We start from the raw sequence: 22696 nt of genomic DNA on the forward strand, positions 1-22696 counted from the left end.
CATTGTTATAAAAATATACATCTATAACTACATATATATCTATATCTTCATGTCTTGTATAAGGTAGTTTTTCTTTTGGCATTAAGTTTTAAGTAGTCACACTTATTCAAGCCCATCCTTAGAGGGTCTTGAGCAGAATGTAAAAACTAAACCAACGATGACTTTCTCTTACCCACTGCTCAGTAGTCCTGAGACTACTGGCAAAATTCTGCTCTGACCCCATTCATCAGCCTAAGCTGCAGCATAGATACAGTAAAGCAAATAATTCAATACAGTGATGCTTTATTTCCTGAGATTGTTGATCCCAAGAACTAACTCCCATGGCTATATTAATGTCGTCAGTCACAAATAGAGCTGGACAGCCCAAAATTACTAAGACTTGTCCCTATTCTTCAGCTGCTTAAAAAGATACAAAGAAGTAAGAATGGACAGTGTTATAATCAACAGGCAGTCAACAGTTTCTATTAAGGTATGTGTTCTGTATATTGTAGCCTTTCTTCAAAATTAGCTGTTTCCAAATTATATTCCAAATCTCTCCATTCCTGATTCAATCATAACCATTCCAATTTTATCATTTTCATATGTTAGAATTCTGTTAAATATTTAGTTTGGATAAATAAAGGATTTCTATTGAGTAAACTGAAAATATTTCTCTAAACAAAATGCATTTTAGCTATTTTCATAACCATCATTATTCACATCAGAAAGTGCCCATCTGCAAACTGTATGACCCTAAAACCCTGCATACCTCAAGTGAAATAACCACATTCCTAGTGATTTTATTACATGTGATACTAAATAACAACAACAAAATCCCTTCAGCTAGCAGTTAAAAATTGTTAAAATTGAAGAAAAATATGCAAACACATCCAAACATTAAAACTATTTATATTGTATGCAAACAAAAGGGAAATTTTTTTAGCTGAGAAATGAGGGTAAATTAAATCATCAACTCTTTAGAGAACACTTCTTGAAGAAGTGGAATTGAGGACCATATTTATACACAGAATTTTAAATAGGTCACATCTTCATTGTTTATAATATGTTTGAAGCTGACATGGAAATGTGTGCATATGCACAGATAGGTTAAAATGTATCTGACATTTCCCCACCATATTTTTTCAGTTTCAATGAAAGTTTTATGAAATGTCTATTCATAATTATCAGTGTAAGAGAAATGGTTTTTCTACCATGCCAAGTCTGTATCATCATCAATAAAACTGAAGGATGTAAATAAAGAACTAACTAGAAGAAAACTCAAGTCTTACCTGCACAAAAGTACCTGAAGTATTTCTGTAATAAACAGAATAATATTGAATAATCCCATTAGGTTTTGAAGGAGGCATCCAAAAGAGCATTATTGATGAAGAACTGAGATTTGCATAACGAACATCTTTGGGAGGATCACTTGGTGCTATAAAACAAACAATTGAACAAAAAACTGCACCTGTGGCTCTAAAGAATGTCTGCAATGTTCTAAATTTTACCTGTCTTTGATAAGCAATAACCACTGTTTTTCAAAAGAAAACTTAAATTAGGTATAACATCTAATGAGAGGTCAGAATTGAAATCCACAAGGCTCATTGGGCCAACTCTCTAATACCGTATCACAGCAAAATCCAAGCAGAGGACAGATAGATTTCTTACTAAAGAAAGTAAAACACTATCCCACTTCTAAAACATGCCACTGCCCTGTATTGGAAAACAACCTTGTAACAAGTTTCCAATATAAAACACATAATATGAAATTCTTATTTAACTTAGAATCTTGAAATCGAATAATAGAGAACAAAGACAGTGAGATGACTTAATGCATGTTATTTTGTTTCATTTAACAAATACATAAAATACTAAGTGTCAAGTTCTATACCTAGTGTATTTACAAATATAAACTCATTTAATCCTCATAAGGACCCTGTTAAGTAGGTAATGTATTGTTTCCATAATATAGATAGGAAACTGAGGCACAGAGAAATTATTTTCCCAGCATCACACAGCTAGGAAGTGACCAAAAAGCAATTTCGCTTCCAACATGATGACAGATATTAGGCTTAGTAATACATTTTGATATTTAATACTTTTTTTTTTTTTTGCATAGGATATTTTTTTACTTGGCCTACATCCAAAAGAACTCACCTCCTTCGGGTGTTCGAAAGTTAATGATACTGCTTCTCATTTTCCCATCACCAAACCTTGTGCTAGCTGTTACATAAGCACTATATTCAACATTATAGTCCAAATCTGAAAACTCTAATGATGTTTCAGTTACATTAATAGTTTTTAATGATGACCTATCCCTGTGAGGAAAAAAAGATCTGTATAATTGACTATTAAATTAAACATTACATACACATTTTGAGCACAAGTATATTAAAAATAAGCAACATTAATGCACACAAATGTATTAATCCAGACTAATAGGATAAAGACACCACTTATCCTGAAATGCTAAAAAGGGTGAAATTAAGAATAATTCAATAAATAATTTTTTTTGTTTTCAAGTATACTGAGTAATTCAGTCAAGTGTTAATAAGTTGTTCATATTAGAAGTTACTTGGACTGATTTTAATAGATCTCTAGGAATACTGTGTGGTCCAACTAATTACAGCACTCCTTTTCATACCCATGTTTTACTTGTTCAAATATATGTTCTTTTTAAGTGTTGGTGACATCTTATATATACCCTTTATTTGTCAAACAAATTCATTTTTCATACATCGTACAAAAGTAATATTTACCTCAGAGAAATTCAAAGAGTAAATATCTAAATAGTAGTATATAAAATAGCAAACCTGTGTGTTATTCTTTACTAATTATAGTAATTAATTACCCTTTATTAATTTCTAAATTAATTATGTATTATGTATGAAATTATGTAGTAACTGGAAACAAATTGAAAATGATCTATGTATAACATACAGAAAAGGAAAAGGTAGAGCTCACATCTCTCATCCAGTTAAAATCTGAAAAGTATTTAAAATGTCATTCCAGAAAACACAAAAAAATGTTGATTATTAAAATCTCTTCAGGTCGCCTGGGTGGCTCAGTTGGTTGAGTGTCCGACTTTGGCTCAGGTCATGATCTCACAGCTCATGAGTTCGAGCCCCACGTCAGGCTCTGGGCTGACAGCTCAGAGCCTGGAGCCTGCTTCAGATTCTGTGTCTCCTGTCTCTCTGCCCCTAACCCACTCGCATTCTGTCTCTGTCTCTCTCAAAAATAAGTAAACATTAAAAAAAAAATCAAAAAAAAAATCTTCAAGTAAATACTAAAATCTCAAGGAGGGAAAAAAGGCTTAATGACAAAATGTTGCTAGGTAATATGATACTGCAATTATTTTATTTCAGTCACGCTCGTATAGTTTCTATAGTTTTGAATTAAGTATAGGTTAGAATCTAAATTAAAGAATGAATATGTACATAGTGGTACTGAAAACTGCATTTAAAAAAATTAGATTTTAAGACCAATAAAGTTAATTGTGAAAGAATTTAAGGGAATATGATCAACATTACAGCCAAAGTGTATCAATCTCATGCAATCCTATTTTTTCCTTCTTTAGTATCACATGGCACCCAAGAACTAAATGGGTATTTCCTTTGAATATAAGATGCTCTTTCTTTGCCATTGAAATATTGGAATTCTTAAATCATTAAGAGGAATAATAGATTATAAGTGAACTAAGGGTATCCACAAAGACACATACATTTCAGCCATGGTTTAACGATTACAAAAGTGTCAATTCACTCCAAATATAGGTATGGTTATCTGAAAAGTAGTCAGAAAGGTTACCATAGTGAGAAAAATATGAATTCAGAATCTGTGACTGTAGACCAACAGGATTAGCAAGGCTATTCAGCAATTTGAAACAGTTTCTTCAGATAGCTTCTCTCAGAAGCAGTAGAGACTTCACTGAGACCCAGGAGGGGGCTTTTAGAACTTAAGGCTGTGGCTGTTAGTCTCAGAGAAAGACGCTTTGTCATAGAAACTTTACCCAATTCTTTACCCCTGTCATTGGTCACAGGTCATTAGAACACTGCAATATGGTTAATCCAATTCAGATCTCTAAAACTGTGAAATTAGCTAAAGTGATCTAATTGCACCATATCTATTTTTAAAATTCCTTTTCAAGCATATTTTTCAATGCTATCTGCTGCCTTGCATCACTACCTTCTTGCCCTGACTGCAGATAAGGGTCTGCCTACAATAAGAAAAACCCTGATTACATTCCATAGATAATTTAGAATCAAGGCAATTACCTGGAAAAGGCAGATCAAAAGCAAATTTTGTCTCACATACCCAGGTATTTCAGTAAGAAGATAGTCTTTGTAAACTGTCTGAATAACAAAGTCAATAATCCACCTCTGCATGTACAGATATAGTTTCTACACCTACCCTGGTTTACCTCAAGACAAAATAGTACTAATAAAATTTTCAGATACCGATAATGTTCTTGTCTGTTTGGGGCTTGTTTTTCTTTTGTAGTCTAGGATTGTCGCTATTTTACGACTAAGGTAAAAAAAAAAAAATCTGAGCATACATAAACGTCAACTGAAATTTCATTTCTGATCCAAGTTCATAACATAACTTAGATAAGAGATAGTTTGCTACGTAACTGAGAACTAGGAAGGGGAAAGAGAGAGAGGTGTTGCTGTCTCTAAGGATCTGACTCCCTCTTCCTTGCTCTTATGCAGTTGCCAGATTGAAGGAAAGACTAAATCTTCAGAGAACAGCGAACAGCCATCTCTGTGAGCAACCCTGCAGCTCTGATGAGTCACTCCCTCCATGCATGAGAAGGCCTACGTTTGACACTGCTATAATCTTGGTTTTAACTGGTGTAGTTTAAAGATCTGTTTTGTCCGTATTACTTTGAAATACTATAATAGGGATATTATATGTTCCATTAGAGTGTTTTATTTCCATTTATAAAAGTGTATGTTCTTCTATATCTTGACCTTGTTTTGCTTTACTTATGTGATAACAATGATCTACATTATTTTTTTGTAATTGCCTAATTTGGATGTATCATAGTTATTCAGCCATTCTGCTGTAAAATTAACACTTAGGTTGCTTCCCACCCCTCTTTTAGTTACTAACTGTGACACAGCAATCATTCTTATACAAATATCTTTTCATAATGGTCCTTGGATTTCTGTAGGTTAAATTCCCAGTGGTGTAATTATTACATCAAATGGGTTCATTTTTTTTAATTTTAATGATTACTGTTCTAAAAGTTGTTTCTGTTCCAAATTATAAATTATTATAATTTAGAACCACAACAATGTGTGAGAGCACACCTTTGGCAAACTCTCATTACTAGTCTGGATATTAATCTTAATTACTGCAAACTTGACTCAAAAAACATTTTTAATCTGCAAATCCCTAACCATTTGTGAGACAGAATATCTTTTATATGTATATTGGTCATTTGTGGCCCTTTTTTGCATAACTTACGCATTTTCTTTTCTATATTTTATTGTAGTGTCTTAAATGGAGAATATATATTAGAGGAGAAAGGCACTATTCTTTTCAAAAAAGTTTTTAATATTTATTTAGTTTTGAGAGAGAAAGAGTGTGAGCAGAGGAGGGGCTAAGGGAGAAGAGGACACAGAATCCGAAGCAGGCTTCAGGCTCTGAGGTGTCAGCACAGACCCTGATGCTGGGCTCAAACTCATGAACTGCAAGATTATGACCTGAGCCAAAGTTGAACGCTCAACCAACTGAGCCACCCAGGTGCCCCTGGAAAGGCACTGTCCTTTTAGATAGTGCTCCAAACAAAGAAGCACAGATACCTTCCTAGCCCCTCTCAATTTAGAGATGATATGTATGCAATCAATATCCAACAAAATTTATTGAGTATCTACTTTATGCAGGAACTATGTTAGACACAAATATGAGTAAGATTTAGCCCCTATCCTCAAAACAGACAAAATAGTAAGTAATTATAAAACCTTTCATTAATAAAAATGGGATCCCTTTAATGACAATGACAACACCATCTCCACCCTGCCCCACCAGTGGCTAACAGCAAAGAAAAAGAGATGAGCAAAAAAATTAAGCCAGTAAAATTTGATTTTTGGTAACATCTAGAAAAGGAGAATACAACATATCTCCCAAAGGTGCAGGAAATTGTTGACCAGAAAGCTAGTTTGTAAGGTTTGAGAGCAGAATAGGGAGTTGAGTGAGGTGGGGGGAAAAGAAAGGAAGCCTCCCTGACAACATAGGTCTAAATCTTACATATTCAAAATTATAAACTGTGTATAAATGGAAGGAATATAAATGTTAACAATACTTATACTCTAAAATAGATAACTTTCAACAACAGGCAAACCTCCTAGCCAGGGTCAATTTTCAAACTGAGGAAAAAACTTGAGGGGAGTTCTCAGTGCATTCATTTTACTGATTTAATACTAGAAATTTATTAGAACATTTTTCTAGCTAGAATTTTTTTAAAGCTTGAAAAAAATGATAAACCAAAAAAAAAAAAAAAACCCAAAAAACCCAAAACCAAAACCAGAAAACCCCAGACTCATAACTATAGACAATAAATTGATGGTCACCAGAGGGAAGGCAAGTGGAGATATAGGTTAAAAAAAAAAAAAAAAAAAAAAAAAGTGAAGGGGATTAAGAGTACATTTATCATGATGAGCACTGAATCATGTATAGAATTGTTGAATCACTATGTTGTGCAACTGAAACTAAAAACACTGTATGCTATCTACACTAGAAATAAAATAAAATTTGAAAAAAGAAACTTCTTAGAACATTTTAAAAGCTTTCTTGAATTTGAGAAATCGAAATTAGTTGAATGACCTTGAAACAACTCTGAATAAATGTAGGATACAGTTTTTCTGTGTACACTCACTGGTAACAACAAGAAAATGTCTTGGGATGGGATTCATAGGGTCTTTAAAATGAAGTTATTTCCTAAGTAATTTATGATTTTTTTCTATCAAAAGACAGACCACATTGTGACATCTAGGGCATGAAGGAAATTCTAGAGTATAAAAGCAGTTTCTCTGGTCTCATTTAGCACTTTCTTTAGTCATCTCTTATCACATCAAGTTCACACTAAGCAGCAACTGCTAAGAAGGAATCTTGAAGGAATCTTGAATACCAAACCACCTGGGAAGACTGAAACCAATTCCCCTGTTTCCCTAAGTGTGAACATAAAAGGTTTTCTACACAAGATTTGAGACCCTCTGAAAGGTCAGGGTCTTAATTCTAATCTTCATCATTTGATATTTTGTTCCATGTGGGTAATCTAACCTGATGACACATCCTTGTTCATTCCTATGTATTTATATTCAAAGTTATAATATGCCATTATCTAGATATTCTAGATTAATCATTTCACTCATTAAATAACACTTACAAAAATAAGTTCAAAATCCACTTACTTGACTCTCTCAAATATTCTCTTCCTCATACGAACAAGTAATTTTCACTAATTTTCTCACTATAAGGAAACCACTCTTCTATGTTGCACCTTACTCTAGAACAGTACCTCTGCATAGCTGAGTAGTACCAACAGATTAGCAATTATGTGTTAAATAACCCCAAACTAGCAAAGCATCATATTCTATGATGCTAAAGCTTTTCCAGAGTTTCAGAGAAAGTCAGAGTCAAAGTAGGGTATTTATTTGTTGTTGCTGTTGTTCTCATTGTCATTTGGTTGGCTTATTGATTTGCTTTGATTTTGTCTTGTTTGCCTTTAGCAGAAAAGACACATTTATAAGATAAAAGGAAAAAGCCATTAAAGAGAATGAGGTTGAAGCTGTGGAACTATTTATAAACCATGATCTTGGAGAAGACACAAGGAATTAAGGTCCAGAAGACAGGAGGAGGAATTGTGCTTGAGCTGAAGGAGAAAGATCTCATTCCTTGAGAGTGGATGCAATTCCTCAGGCCATAATAAGAAATTTGGATTTTATTCTAAGAGGTGTGGAAAGTCCTTGGGAGTATTTTCTCCAGCAGTATGATCTTTGGGTACGTGGTTAAAATATAACTTTAAAATCCCTTTCAATATTGAGATACATATTCTCTCCATAAATAGACATATTCAAGATACAGGGTGATCTTGCTGTTGTCCACACAAGCTTCTTCCCGTTAACCATATCTAGTGAAATTATTTGAGCTCCTACATCCAGTTACACCCTGGACTTTTCAGCTATGTGTCAATAAATTTTCATTTTTGCCTAAGCTAATTTAGGTTGAGTTTAGTCACTTGAAACTAAGACTCTTAACTAATACCTTGTCCCATTCTTCCAGCAATTTCTCACATGCCTTGATCCTGAGTATTTCCACCATCTGCATCACTTCTTGAACAAGCTCTACTTTGTCCATATACTACTTAAACTGCAGAGATCAGTAATCCAAATGGTTTACACATGAAACAATATACTTATTTTATCACAATGAATATAGTTCATCAACTAATGCACACCAATAAGAAGATAGTGATTTTTTTGGTAGAAATTACCCATATGAGTTAATGCACTAAGCTTAATTTTTTATAACCCCATAAGTGTTTATCACAAGTATTTTTACCAAACTAAGATTTCCCTAATCCTGTAAGTACACAGCTGAGTATTTAGAACAAATGCCAATTATAACACTTATTCCTAGTGATTTGAGAAAAGCATGATTTGGGAATAAGACAGACCTATGTATGAATTCTGATTGTCATCTTCTAGCTCTGTAAATTTAAGTAACCCTTTACCTCAAAAGTCAGTTTCTGTACCTACAAAATGGGGACAATATTCCCCTTATGGTATTGCTATGAAAAATAAATAAGTAAAAAACCAAAAATATTTGTCCCAAAATGCTAACTTCTACACTATCCCTTTTGAGCCCTTTTGTCTAGCTCTCCAAGATGTTTCGTTCCCCAAATCTCTAATGCAAGCAAATCACAATTTCTCCCAGATGTGTACATATCACAAGAGTGATTAAAAGACCCCTAAACTGAGGGTGTAAGAACTCAAGATCCACACAAGCAAAATCAATGACTAAGAAGATTGGATTTGAAATAGGGTGTGGTGGGAACTGTAGTAAATTGCCAAGCAAACACTCCATCTAAAGACACCTTCTATTCCACTCCAGCTGATTTTCATCATGGGCAATATGGCAAACTATCCTGATTTCTATAAGAAACAAAGGAATCTGAAGTTTCATTAGGTATCTATTAATTTTGAAATGCTGGCAGAATTCTATTCAAAATTTATTAATTTATTAACTTTATAGTATAATAAAGTTATGTGAATGTGGCTTCTCTCTTAAAATATCTAATTGTACTGTACTCACCCTTATTTTTGTGATGATGTGAGATGATAAGACACCTACGGGATGGGATGAAGTGAAGTGAATGATGTAGGCATTGTGTTGTACCATTAGGCTATTACTGACCTCATGATCTGTCAGGAAGATCATCTACTTCCAGGCCACAGTTGACTGTGGATAAGTGACATTGCAGAAAGCAAAACCACAGGTAAGGGGAGACTACTGTACTGTTTCCACTGAGATGATCTCCTTGTTTATCAACCTATCTTTACAACCTTCCCATTCTGATTATTGATCTCTCTTGTATTCTCAAGCAGGTCATTTAAGTAGGGTAAAAATATTTTAGAAAACAGGAAAAAACAGAACTTAGCAAACTTTTAGCATATAGAAGGCTATTTCCAAAGGTAAGGTTTTATGATATGGGGGAAATTATTCGACCAATGACATCTAACAAAACGCTGCATTAGAATTGTTGTGACCTCCTAATATATTATTTAGAAAGTATTTTTAGAATTATTTCATACACATATTTTATCCCCAATTAGTCTACAGTGATTTTAAAATTATATATGTATTTTTATCTCCCCACAGAGTTTAATAAACATCTGTCAGGCTGACTGACTCAGAATTACTTCTCAGAATTACTACGAAGAAAACGAAAAACATTTAAAAGCCAAGATTTGTGTATAAGCTAGAATTTACAGCATTACTTTCACTCCAGTCTTTTAGCTATACCTGATAAGGCATTCACATAGAAGCTTTATAAACAAAAAAAGAAAACTATTGTTAAATTTTACTAACTATATGGAAGAAAAATTATTAAACAAATCCAGGCTGAACTCAACTACAGATGGTTCCCAACTCATAACATTTCCATTTAGGATGTTTTCCATTTTGTGATAGTTTAAGAGCAATACACATTCAGCAGAAAGTGTACTTGAAATTTTAAATCTTGATCTTTTCTCAGGCTAGCCATAGGCAGTATGATCCTCTTTCATGCTGCTGGGCAGAGACAGCAAGCCACAGTTCCTCGTCAGCTCCATGAATACAAGGACCAACAACCAAGGCACTTACAACCATTCTGCACCCACACCACCATTCTTTTTCCGTTAAGTATTCAAGAAATTACATGATATATTCAACATTTACTAGAAAGTAGGCCTGTGTTAGATGATTATGCCCAACTGTAGGCCAATGTAAGTGTTCTAAACACATTTAAGGTGGGCTGGGCTGAGCTGTGATGTTCTGCAGGTTACGTGTACTAAGTGCATTTTTGACTTCATGATATTTTCAATTTACAATGAGTTTATCAGGATATAACCCTACTGCAAGGGAAGGAAGGTCTATGTAAAGTAAATAAATAAACTTTGTATCAGTTTGCTACAATATTACACCTCAGTCCAAAGTGTATTAAAAGAATAAGATAACTGCTCTAACAGGAACTCATTTATTTAATGGTGGTTGCTCTAGCAATGCAAAGATTGTTTATCACTTAAATACAAATAAGCATAATTTATCAATGTAACTGACGGAAAAAATGCTACTTTACCATCTGGATAAATGATAAAAGTTATTTCATAAAACAGACTTTAAAAGGAAATGTCATTTTAAAGCAGATTTCTGAGCACAGCATCTAGAAATCAAATGTTACTCACACAGTAGTGGTTATAAAATGCCTGCACATTAACCTTCACCTTGTAGAGCTATTTTGTAAAGAATATTCATGAAAAAGAGAGAAGTCACTCAGTATAATAAAATAAAATTGGCAGTCTGTATTTTGTAGATATACTGAAAATAGCAAACATCCAAAGATGTTTTTATTTTTTTTTAGTGTTTATTTATTTATTTGGTGGGGGGGGGGGGGGCGGAGAGTGAGCATGAGTGGAGGGAAGGGCATAGAGAGAGGGAGAGAAAGAGAATCCCAAGCAGGCTCCACACTGTCAGCACAGAGCTCGATATGGGGCTCGAACTCACAAACTGTGAGATCATGACCAGACCTGAAATAGTCAAACACTTAACCGACTAAGCCACCAAGGTGCCCCTAAATAAAGATGTTGCTTTCAAAAGAGTTTGGTAATTACTAGAAAGCCGAAATAATGGAAACTGAGAAGAGAAAAATGTGAACCCCTGAAATAGGAACTTTGCTAATAATGATACCACCATTTATACAGTATTTTAAGAGAATCACGCAGATAATTGAATGGCAGGGCCAGAATCCAAACCCATGTCTCTAAAAGCATTCCAAGTCCCAGTTTAACAACAACAAAAAAATGTAACATTAAAAGCTTCTATAAGGAGTTCTTCCTATATCCTTTGAAATCTAATCTCTGAAACTTCTAGGTTTCTAGAGTTAATATATTAAGAATTTATTCCTCTGATTTCAAATTATTAAATATCTTTGAAGTTTTACTAAATTTACACATCTTCAAAAAAATCTTTATTCTAGCACTTAAAAATATTCACATATTCATTCCAACAGCTTTATCAGGCTTGGCCGCCCAATAAGTTACATACACACTCAGGCACTTGGAAGGCCACCCAACGGCCCTTTAACTGACCAAGGCAGGGCAAAGTGGCCACTTTCCCACAATTGGACTCCAAGTTCATTTTTCACAAGGACACTTTCCTCAAAATAGGCTGTGGGCAGTTGCAGTTGAACCTTGCCTCTGGATTATGAAACCAGTGAGGTTATCATGATTCTCATGCCTACTTTGATTTCAGAGTGTCTTATTTTTTTTTTTTTTTAATTTTTTTTTTTTTTCAACGTTTTTATTTATTTTTGGGACAGAGAGAGACAGAGCATGAACGGGGGAGGGGCAGAGAGAGAGGGAGACACAGAATCGGAAACAGGCTCCAGGCTCCGAGCCATCAGCCCAGAGCCCGACGCGGGGCTCGAACTCACGGACCGCGAGATCGTGACCTGGCTGAAGTCGGACGCTTAACCGACTGCGCCACCCAGGCGCCCCCAGAGTGTCTTATTTTTTGAAGTAGAACTTTGTGAATGGAGAGGCTAAGGTACTGCCTTCCCAGTGTGTATGTATGTATGTGTATGTGTGTGTGTGTGTTCCCTGCTGTGAACCAGGGAGTGTGCAGTATTTTTAGAGTCAGCCTATGGCTAGGAATATACTTCAACTGTCTTAAAATGAGGTCCCTGGCTCCCTCTAGTACAAAGTCAGGGGATTTGGATTCAACCTGCAATATTCTATTGTAGATCTCTTGGTATGTGCTTGCCTCAAAAGGAGGCATCCCAACTAAAAATTCATAGCAAAGAACTCCAAGGCTCCGGAGATCCACCTTATCATTGCGCATTCTTCCTTCCAACATTTCAGAAGCAGGTAGTCAAGGATACTACACAGTGTGGTTCCCTTGGAGAATGTGGCATGTACTGACCACCCTAATTCTGCAGTCTTAAACAATCCAGCTGATTGTAGGAGCAGGTTCTCTGGCTTAATGTCTCTATGAATAACTCTCTTTGAATGACAGTAAGCAGGGCTTGCTCCTTCTCAGGATGAAGAGAAACATGACAAGCCTCTTAGGAACTCTTTGTCTTCAGTATGCCACCATCAGCAAGATCTAAGAGCTCCTGTAGCAGATCATCCAATGCTAGGGAAGGGTGTAGTGGTCACTTTTGCAATCCTGCCCCCTGAAGATTGGTAAGAGCATCTAGCTCCCTACAGGTTGAGACAGACATGCTAAAAGAGCTAGGACACTAGAAGAATCCTGAGTTTGGGTCAAGGATAAAACAGAAAATAAGAACCTTGAAACTAGAAGCTATGACTGCAGGTGGGCAGCAGCATGATTCCTACACAGCCAGGTGAGATGAGTCATATAATATAACAGACTTGAGATTCCCTGACCCCACTTTCAGTAGGCTTCCCTTTCGCACCTAGAATCCATCTTAGGAAGTAAGACAGAAAGGGGATACCCTCGAAAGAGCAGAGAAATAGCACCACTGGGGAGCTGAACTTACACAGCACAATCACTGTAGAGAAGAACAAGATTGTCCCTACAATGTGGGTCAGAAACCCCAGCCAGTAACATCTTGATTCTCACTTTTATTAGTTTGTTTCACTTTCATTTTTATCTAACTCGGTAAAATGGTGTCAAAAATCTCAGTCATCATCCTTGATTCAAAAATCTAAAAGTCATCATTGATTCATCTCTCTCTCTCTTTTTTATCCCCACAGCCAATGTATCACCAAGTTCTGTCTGTCAACCCTCCCTTCTAAATGTAGAAGAAAACTACCCACTTCTCTCCTCCATGGGCAGTATCATCTATTGCCCAGACTACCGGAACAGTCTCCTACAGTATCCTTGCTAACCGCCTCCGTCTAAATTTCTTTCTCCTTAAGTATCCAAAGTGCTTAAATTTCTTCAGTAACTCTAATTACAGTTAAAATGAAAAATCAGATCCTTATTGTGGCTTGTGATCTTTGTTTGCCTTACTCCTCAGTATTAGTGTATCTACCCTTCAGCAACACTGACCTCTCTGGTCTTCAAAATGACAAATTATGTTCCTTCACAGAGTCTATGCAGCTGATGTTCTTTCTTCTTGGAAAATTCTAGCTTACAGATCTTTACATGACAAAAAGCTCTTTCTTGTCATCAGGATTGTAACTCCATATCACTCTTTCAGAAAGGATTTCCCCAAGCATCCCATCAAAAGTAGCCCTCTTTTCCCCCAACTTTCCCTCATCTGTTTCTTTATGGGATATAGCCCAGCTATCCCTTCAGAATGTAAGCTCCTTGAAAGCAGGAGTCTTATGTGTGTCTTGTTCACTGGTATACAGGCACTTTGTCAATTTTGTTGAATGAAGTAATGAAAAATGGATAAACAAATGAACTGGGCCACAGAGGAAAATGCTTACCTTCTTTTCATTGCTTCTTTCTCACTGACATTTCTCAAGTCACTCTCAATTTTGCCACCACTAGGCAAAAGGACTAGGAATCAGGTAATGGAAAAAAAAAAAACAAAAAACAAACAAACAAACAAAAAAACCCCAGGAAGTATAGCCCCAATGAGCAATATGCAAAGGGTGTAAAGAGCGATTAGGGAAAGAAAAATCTTAATTTAAGAAAGAGAAGAGTAGCCTTCCTCAAATATCAGAACCTCTCAGTGCTGGACTTTCGAGTCAGGAACATAAATGTTAAGTAAGACATGCCCATGTCCTATAAAGTATTGTGTAAATTGTATTTTCTGAGTTGAAATATTTAAAATCCACTAGGAAATATATAACTGGCAAATCTTTCTAAGAGGACTTAAAAGAGATCAAAGTGAGGACTTCTAACTACTGAGTTTTCATGAAGCAGTACAGCCATGTTGTTAATTGACATGAGATGTGCTATGGGATTTCATCTTTTTCACAACTGACAAATAAATTGGCAATCAGTGTAAAGGTGGTCAGAAAAAAAAATAGATACACTACTTAAATTTCATGGGAAAATGGACCTTAAATGACAGATTTATGAATAAATATCTTTTAGTTAAACTTTAGTTGAAATTAATCTGCTCAAAGAAACCTGAAAAGACGGTGACATAGAGAGTTTTTGTGTAAAACTCTGAGTTTAAAATTATATGCATGTATTCACATAAGTTGATAAGTCAGTGGCTTTTAAGAGAAGTGTGATATAATTATGCATAATATATACTTTTTGTGTACAAAAATTATATTATTTGACTATGCTTGGACTTCTACATAATATGGGAAAAACTTGTTTCTTAAAAAAAAAAGCATATTAACCAGCCTATTAATAATCAGGTTCCTAATGTAGCATCACATTCTGAAATAAAAAAACTACATTCCTATTATGTTACAGATTAATACTTGTTCTCAGAACTATTTCCAAAAGAGAAAAAAATTCTTACCAGACATAAACTGTGTAATAGAGGATAATTCCATTTGGCTCCAGGGGTGGTTGCCATGACAACTTCACCGTGACACCAGACAACTGTTTTACAGAGAAGCCTTGAGGGGGAGAATCGGGAGCTGAAAAGTTAGGGTAAGGATAATACATTTTATTAAACATATATAAGAGAAGGCTAAAATAGCAATGCACAAAATGTTCACTATAAACATTCTGGTCAATGAATCAGGTGCAGTGCCTTTCCCCACGAGCATGGGAGACTAATTGTTTACTTTCAAAATGAGATGATAAAAAGAGATTTTGCATGGTGGTGTTAGAACATCTGTTTCTGTGATTCAATGGAAAAAAATATTTCATGAGAAAAAAGAACAAGGGGTATGTCACAGTGATTCACCTACTGTTCAAGTACATCTTGGTAAATTATCATCCTCTAGTAAAAATAAAACTACTGGGGTGAATAAATATAATATGTAGTAAAAGTGTTCCTCAAACAATAAAAAGAAGTGGAAAAAAAATCACACATTCAAGAAGTGGTAAAGTGATAAGCATAACACTGGGAGAGCAGTTAAAATGACTGACCTCACAAATAAAAACTACATTCCTCAATTTCAGTTTGTCACTAAACTGTAAAATAGTATCAAAATCTGTTCACTGAGTCTCCAAAATTGAATGGTGACAAAGAAAAGCAAAACAGCACATAAATAATATGGACAGGTTAGGGTCTACTTCTAATTCCACCAGAAGAGTGGAAGGATCTAAATACCTGAGCCATTTTGCACTAAATAAGCTCTACAAAAATTACTACAACCTAGTTAGCTAAGTTTATATTTACATTAGATAAGACATATAGAATGGCATTTCTCAGCTCCTGTGTAACACTACAGTAATGTCTTAGAGCATTAATATACAATTTTGCAATAGAAGGGTATACATTACTAAAATTTTTATCATTGTTATAGTTATATGGAAAGTAAACTCATAGGTAGCTGATAGAAGTTTTAAGAATTTGTTCAGATCTTTGAACAATGTTAATTTATAGATTAGCACATGTGCAGATCACTTTTTCCAACAATTTAAAGAAAATGCCACCTGAATTATTTTAAATTCTTTTTTTATTTTCTGAATAATCTCAACCAGAGTTGTATGTGTACATATGCATGTGTAATGTGTATGTATGCTTTTGCTATTTTAGTAACAACGATTTTCCAACACAAAAAATTACTGCGCAGAGAAAAGGTTTATGAGATGAATTCTAAGGAATAATGGTGACAGCTGTATTCATATTTTTATTTGTTATTCTCACTAGCACTACAATAAAAATGCTATCAAATATTGATTATCACAAGAATCCGTATATCACTTGGAGATGTCTAGTTCCCAAGATATGAATTACTTCTGAGAACTCTTTCATTTGTCAAAACAAAAGCCTATGATATTTTCCCTAACATCTTTGTAAAACTTAACCTTTGTTTATTGTTGGAAAAAAGGATTTCAATCAAAAATAGCACTGATAGAATATAATCTGTTGTAACTAAGTATTTCTACTCTATAATATGCTTTAAGACTGTTATGTCAAATATCAGATCATTCTAAGTGTTTTATTTTTAATTTCAGTATATCCTTGGGTATTTTCCTTTTTACGTGAAACATTTTATTGCTAACTAAATATAATTAACATGTCTATCTAAACAAAATACTATATATCTACTATAGCAAGCTAAGTTTTAATCATTTTGGCATTTGTATTCTGAAACACAATCTAAAAAATAATGAAATTGGTGCAGGGGATTAAGAGGTACAAACTTTTAGTCATAAAGTAAATTAAAAAAAAATTATTTTAAAGAAAGAGGAAAATTAGAATATATAAATGCAATGATATCTTTTGCAATCTGTCCAATTCATCATAACAAAGCATATGAGAATAGGTGAGATGGGTATGCATAAGACTCTTTCTCCTCCTGGTATGGTCTTTCCTAACTCTCATCTTCCCTCAGGTCACATCTTAGACTTAACTTCCTCATCTACACTTCTTCTACCTCAGTAACTAACATGCCTCTTATTGTCCTGAGGAGTAATTTGGGGGAAATATTAAAGTTATAAAAACTATTTGTCTATACACTTATTGAATTTAGAACTCTGCCACTGAGCTGCAAGTTTCATGAGGACAACGAGCACCTAATACCCAAAATACAAAGCATCTCAGTCTTTTATCCATTCTTGATTTGTCATAATTTTTCAATAAAGGGGTCCTATTCTTCACCCCATTCATTAGTAATTATATCAGTGACTTGACCAGACACTTAGATGCTAAGTTCACTATGGTGATTTGCCATGGTAACTTTAACAGTCCAGGTAATTCAGATGCACTGTAGAGTTTGAAACAATTGATTTAAGTGGTAAAAAGCTCTGTCTTCTTGGAATATATGTTCACTACTGGTTTAGATTCCTTCATATAAGATCTCGAATTCTTACCATCAGGACTATTTCATTAAATTAGGGGGTGGGGAAGTGGGTACTATGTCCAGAAGGGCATTGCATAAATTATCTAGTACATCTTTCTTAGGCATTGTCTAAGATGGAAATAAAGAGCTAACCCCCACTCTGTTCTAGCCTTTAACAATTGTCCCATTGGAAAGGATGTTTTATTAGTTAATTTTCACTTTATTTCAGCACAAAGAACTGAATTATGACAAAAATTAAAAGTTGGACAGGTGAACTTTGATGGAGGAATAAGCATAATAAGTAGAGGTAATGACTAGGGAAGACCAACCCATGAGAGGACTTAGAACCTGGGACAAATCAGAGCAGCCCACTTGGACACTGATGAAATAATTTCGTAGAGAGAAAAATAGGGAAGGACCTCAATTGGGAGAAGAAGGCTCCAAAGACTATTACTTTGAATAAAATAAGAACAATGCAAGAAAAGTCTTCCTTCTGCTAGACACATATAACGTACATATTGTCCTGGTGTATGACTAGAAACATGCACAGAATGCAACTGAACTTCAAGATGGAAAAACTTGAAAGAGAGGGGGCCCAAATAAAGATATCCTGCAAACACTTATGATACACCCAGGCCCAACTCTCATGGCAATAGGACTTCCTTTTGTAGAAATAAAAATAAAAATAACAGTGTCAAATATATACAATGTATAAAACATAAAATGCAAATCCAAATCCCAAATATATTCCTCAAAAGTAATTTTCTTAGCGTGATATATGCCTAGAACTTGGTGGGGTACCAGTGTAAAGTGGTCTCAGTAGTAAAGTTGATTTTATTCAGGTTTAGGAAAAGATATGTTTAAATATTCAATATTTAATAAGGCTATTAACATTCAGGAATGGCATCTTGGAAAATTACATACAGAAACCTAAAAACTGGCCTGAACTCATTATCAAGCTAGTTCTAATACAGTAAAAAAAAAAAAAAAAAGGGGGGGGGGGAGGTTGCAGGTTGACATAACAGAATCTACTACAAAACTGATGTAAATGTCTATTCTTATGAACATTAAAGTTGAAAAACACAGCCATAACATACATTAGTTTATATTCAAACCATTCAAACTGAAATTTTAGCCTTAAAAACTGCCATGAAAAAATATTACTGATTTTTTACAGAGCACAGATGACTTGAGCATCAAAGAAGAACATTTTATACCTGATTTTATTGAACATAAGGCTGACTTTGCTAGCTTCTTTTACTCTGTGACAGTGAAATTTCTGTATAATGCTGACATGCACATAACTGATACCCAAATCTAAGAGAATTTTCACATTATATCTTCATTTTATGTACATGTTTTTTTTTTGAAATGTGATGGATTCAAAACATATCAGGATCCGCTACTGTACTTACCATCCTCTTCAGTCAGTATACTTATGGGTGCGCTCCGAACTCCTTCACCCCTGAGTGTACTAGCAGACACCTCAATCTTGTATTGGGTATATTTCTTCAGTCCTAAAAAGAAATAACATAGCTAAGTTAAGACTTATAAAATATCCTTTAATAATAGGCAGGAAGGAAACTATGAAATGACTCTTAATCTTCCAAAAGTAAAAATTAAATGAAAATGTACTTCTTTCAAATAGTCCTATTACAAAGACAAAATGGTATAGGATAAGGTCACAAAGGATTGACTTTGAGTATTCTTTCATGTGACTGTAATAAACTCCTAGTTTATTTAACCAAAAAGCCAGTATTGTCATACTCTGTACAAAATGAATCCTACTTACCACTTATAATATAAAAGCAAGCTAATATTTTATAACCACATTGTCAGTACAAATATAAATGTACAACATTAAATATTATTTTTACCTTTAATGCTTTGGGTCAAAGAGGTTGTATTTATAGCTCTTTCTTCATTTCCACTACTTTTCCTGATGTAAATTGTATATTTTTGTATGATTCCATTAGGACTACTTGGGGGAAGGAACGATAGCTCAATCTCTCCAGAAGATATATTTTTGTAGGTAACATTTTCTGGTGCACTATCGGGCACTGGGAAAAAACAAAAATATAAATGCATAAAATAATTCCATCCTAAAAATATATTCTTAAAAAAATCTATTTTGCTGAAGTTTTTAGAAATTTTTTTTAATGCTTATTTATTTTTTGACAGAGAGAGACAGAGCATGAGTGGGGGAGGGACAGAGAGAGAGGGAGACACAGAATCTGAAGCAGGCTCCAGGCTCTGAGATGTCAGCACAGAGCCCAACACGGGGCTCGAACCCCAGACCGTGAGATCATGACCTGAGCTGAAGTCAGACACTCAACAGACTGAGCCACCCAGGCACCCCATTTTGCTGAAGTTTTGATCCAAGTACACTAGAATATGTTTATAAGAACATTCACTAGAGTGTAATTGTAATAAACATCCTAAATGGAATAAGATACACATAGCTTATACACTTAAAACTGTATAGAAAAAATTTTATCTCAAAAGAAATTCATACTATGATTCTACAAAATAATGCTTATAGATGATATTTTTATTAAAATATTTGAGATGGTATTAAGCTATTGCTGAGGATCATACAGATGGAAAAAAAAATTGAAAAACACCTAAAAGTCAATTCTGCCTTTCATTAATAATAATAATATATAAAACATTAATAATTAGTTTTGTGTATAACGTATGACAAGGCAAGGAATCCTTCCTAAGTATAATGTTGCACATTATGATCTGTCAGGAAAACAGTCTCCTAAGGATATAGGATATCGTTAAATAAAATACTAGTTTGATGTATCTACTAACGTTCTTATTGTATTGAATTCAATGGTCACAAAAAGTTTCTCCACATATGTTCAAACACTAATACTACATGTGGGATTCTGATTCTGGTAAATATTGAAATAGATACCCTACACTGAATGACTATATTAATTAAAACAATTAAAACCCTTCATAAAATTAAAACAAACTTTTCTTTAAAGAAATTGAAGAGTTGACAACAAAACTGGAAATCTGTGGTGGCCAAAAAGCAAAAGCAAAAAAAAAAAAAAAAAATTAAATTACACACACACAAAAACACAGTAAAAACAGGTATTGTGAAATGGAAGCTGGTACTAATGCCAGCTTTGTCTTGAAGGGTACTGGTCAATCCTGGTGAGGTTGAGTTTTTGCAAAACAGCTATGCGGAGTGCCAGATAAAGAACCGAAAGACTTGGGCCAACAGAAGAGTAAGGGATATCCCTGCATAATAAGCTGGAAAGCCAAAAGAATGCAACTTCAACCATGTTAGTGGACAATTCCAGGGGGTACCTTGAATTCTTCTGCAGAGTACCACAGAATTCAGTGTGAGTGGTAGCTGCTGTTCTTGTGCAATATGGTATGTTCACCCACAGGGAAAGGGGAGTGAGAAGTAAACCCACCATGCAAAAGAGGACAGAGGAGAATTTTTTTTCTCGCTGCTCTCTGGATAAAGATGCAAAAAAGAAAAAAAAATTATGCAGTTTTGGAAGTGCATGCCTATTCCTATGAGTCTATGTGGCTCAAATCCATGCTACCTAGATAGCCTGAAAAAACGTTCACTTCAGAATTTAAATGAAAATGAATCTGTAATCCTGAGTTGCTATTATTCAAAAGCCACTAGCAGAAGCAAACATAAATCCTCTCCGAAGGAACTCAACTTCAACTCAGGCCACATAAATTTACCACAGATAAATTTCAAGGAAAATGTGCTGACTGATAGCAAATCAGGCACCAATAAAGACAGCAAAGAAAACAGAAAAACAAAAACAAAAACCCCTGTCTCTCTCTGTCTCTCTCTCTCTCTCTCTCTCTCTCTCTCTCTCTCTCTCTTTCTCTCTCTCTCACACACACACACACACACACACACACACACACACACACACAGAGACTTCAAAAGACTTCAGATATTGAAATTACCAAAGAATAAATATATGAATGCCTAATGTATTTCAAGAGATAAAACAGATTTGAAAATATGAGCAAAGAATTATTCTTTAGATAATAATAAATGATGCATATAGCCAAGCAGATTTGAAAGAGAACCAGACAGGCCTTCTACAATAGAAAAACAAAATAACTGAAATTAAAATTACTTTAATGTATAAAAGAGCATATTAGATAGAGATGGAGAGAAATTTAGTGAAAAGAATGACAGTATTGAAAAATTATCAACAATGGAGCTCAGAGGAAAAAAATACAGAAAATGCAAAGAGCAGATAAGAGACATGAAGCATATACTGAAGGAGCTTAAGATAGATAACAGAAAGAAGGAGGAAGAAGAAATATTTCAAAGGATAATGGCTGAAATTCTGAAAAATGTTGAAAGATATCAAAGTTCAGGACAAGGAATCTCAATAAGCTCCAAGCAGGAAAATATTTTTAAACAATCATATTTAGACACATCATTGTAAAAGTACAAATAACAAAGAAAAGAAGATCTTAACAGCACCAGAAACAAAACAAAACAAAACAAAACAGATCATCTACATAGGAATGACAATTAGACTGACAATTGACCTCAACTGAAAAATGAGAATTCTATCCCCAGAAAAATTAACAAGAGCAGATAAAAACATATTCCGACGAACAAAACCAGAAAATCCTCAATGAATGAAGTTATAAACAATGCATTTTAGGCAGAAAAATATTTACTGGAGATGAAAAACCACAGTTGCAAAGATAATGGTTTAAAAATTGCCTGCATGGGAACAATAACAGTAATGACTAGTTTGAGGGGTTAAACAACATAAACTAACGACATAAACATTATTGCCATTATAAAGTCCTATTATAAGAATATTTCCTTTCAGGGGCGCTTGGGTGGCTTGGTTGGTTAACTGTCATACTTTGGCTCAGGCCATGATCTCATGGTCGTGGGTTTGAGTCCTGCACTGGGCTATCTGCTGCCAGCACAAAACCCACTTTGGATCCTCTGTTCCCCCCCTCCGCCCCTCCCCAACTCATTCTCTCTCTCTCTCTCTCTCTATCTCTCTCTCTCTCTCTCTCTCTCTCTCTCTCTTTCTCTCTCTCAAAGTAAATAAACTTTAAAAAAGAGTATTCATTTCAAAAGAAAGAATTGAACC

General features: G+C 34.6%; 1 protein-coding gene across 1 annotated transcript in view; it reads right to left on the bottom strand.

The window, feature by feature from the left end:
* PTPRQ (protein tyrosine phosphatase receptor type Q) overlaps window positions 1–22696 on the bottom strand; it is a 203310-nt gene that overhangs the window by 138758 nt on the left and 41856 nt on the right. The window contains exons 16-20 of the mRNA XM_058682209.1: window positions 19457–19639; window positions 18995–19096; window positions 15140–15260; window positions 2137–2297; window positions 1269–1414 (exon numbers count right to left, since the gene is read on the bottom strand). Of these exons, the coding sequence (XP_058538192.1) occupies window positions 1269–1414; window positions 2137–2297; window positions 15140–15260; window positions 18995–19096; window positions 19457–19639 (713 nt within the window). The remainder of the gene's footprint in view (window positions 1–1268; window positions 1415–2136; window positions 2298–15139; window positions 15261–18994; window positions 19097–19456; window positions 19640–22696) is intronic.

Source organism: Neofelis nebulosa, chromosome 8, assembly GCF_028018385.1.
Source record: "Neofelis nebulosa isolate mNeoNeb1 chromosome 8, mNeoNeb1.pri, whole genome shotgun sequence".
Classification (NCBI taxonomy): Eukaryota; Metazoa; Chordata; class Mammalia; order Carnivora; family Felidae; genus Neofelis; species Neofelis nebulosa.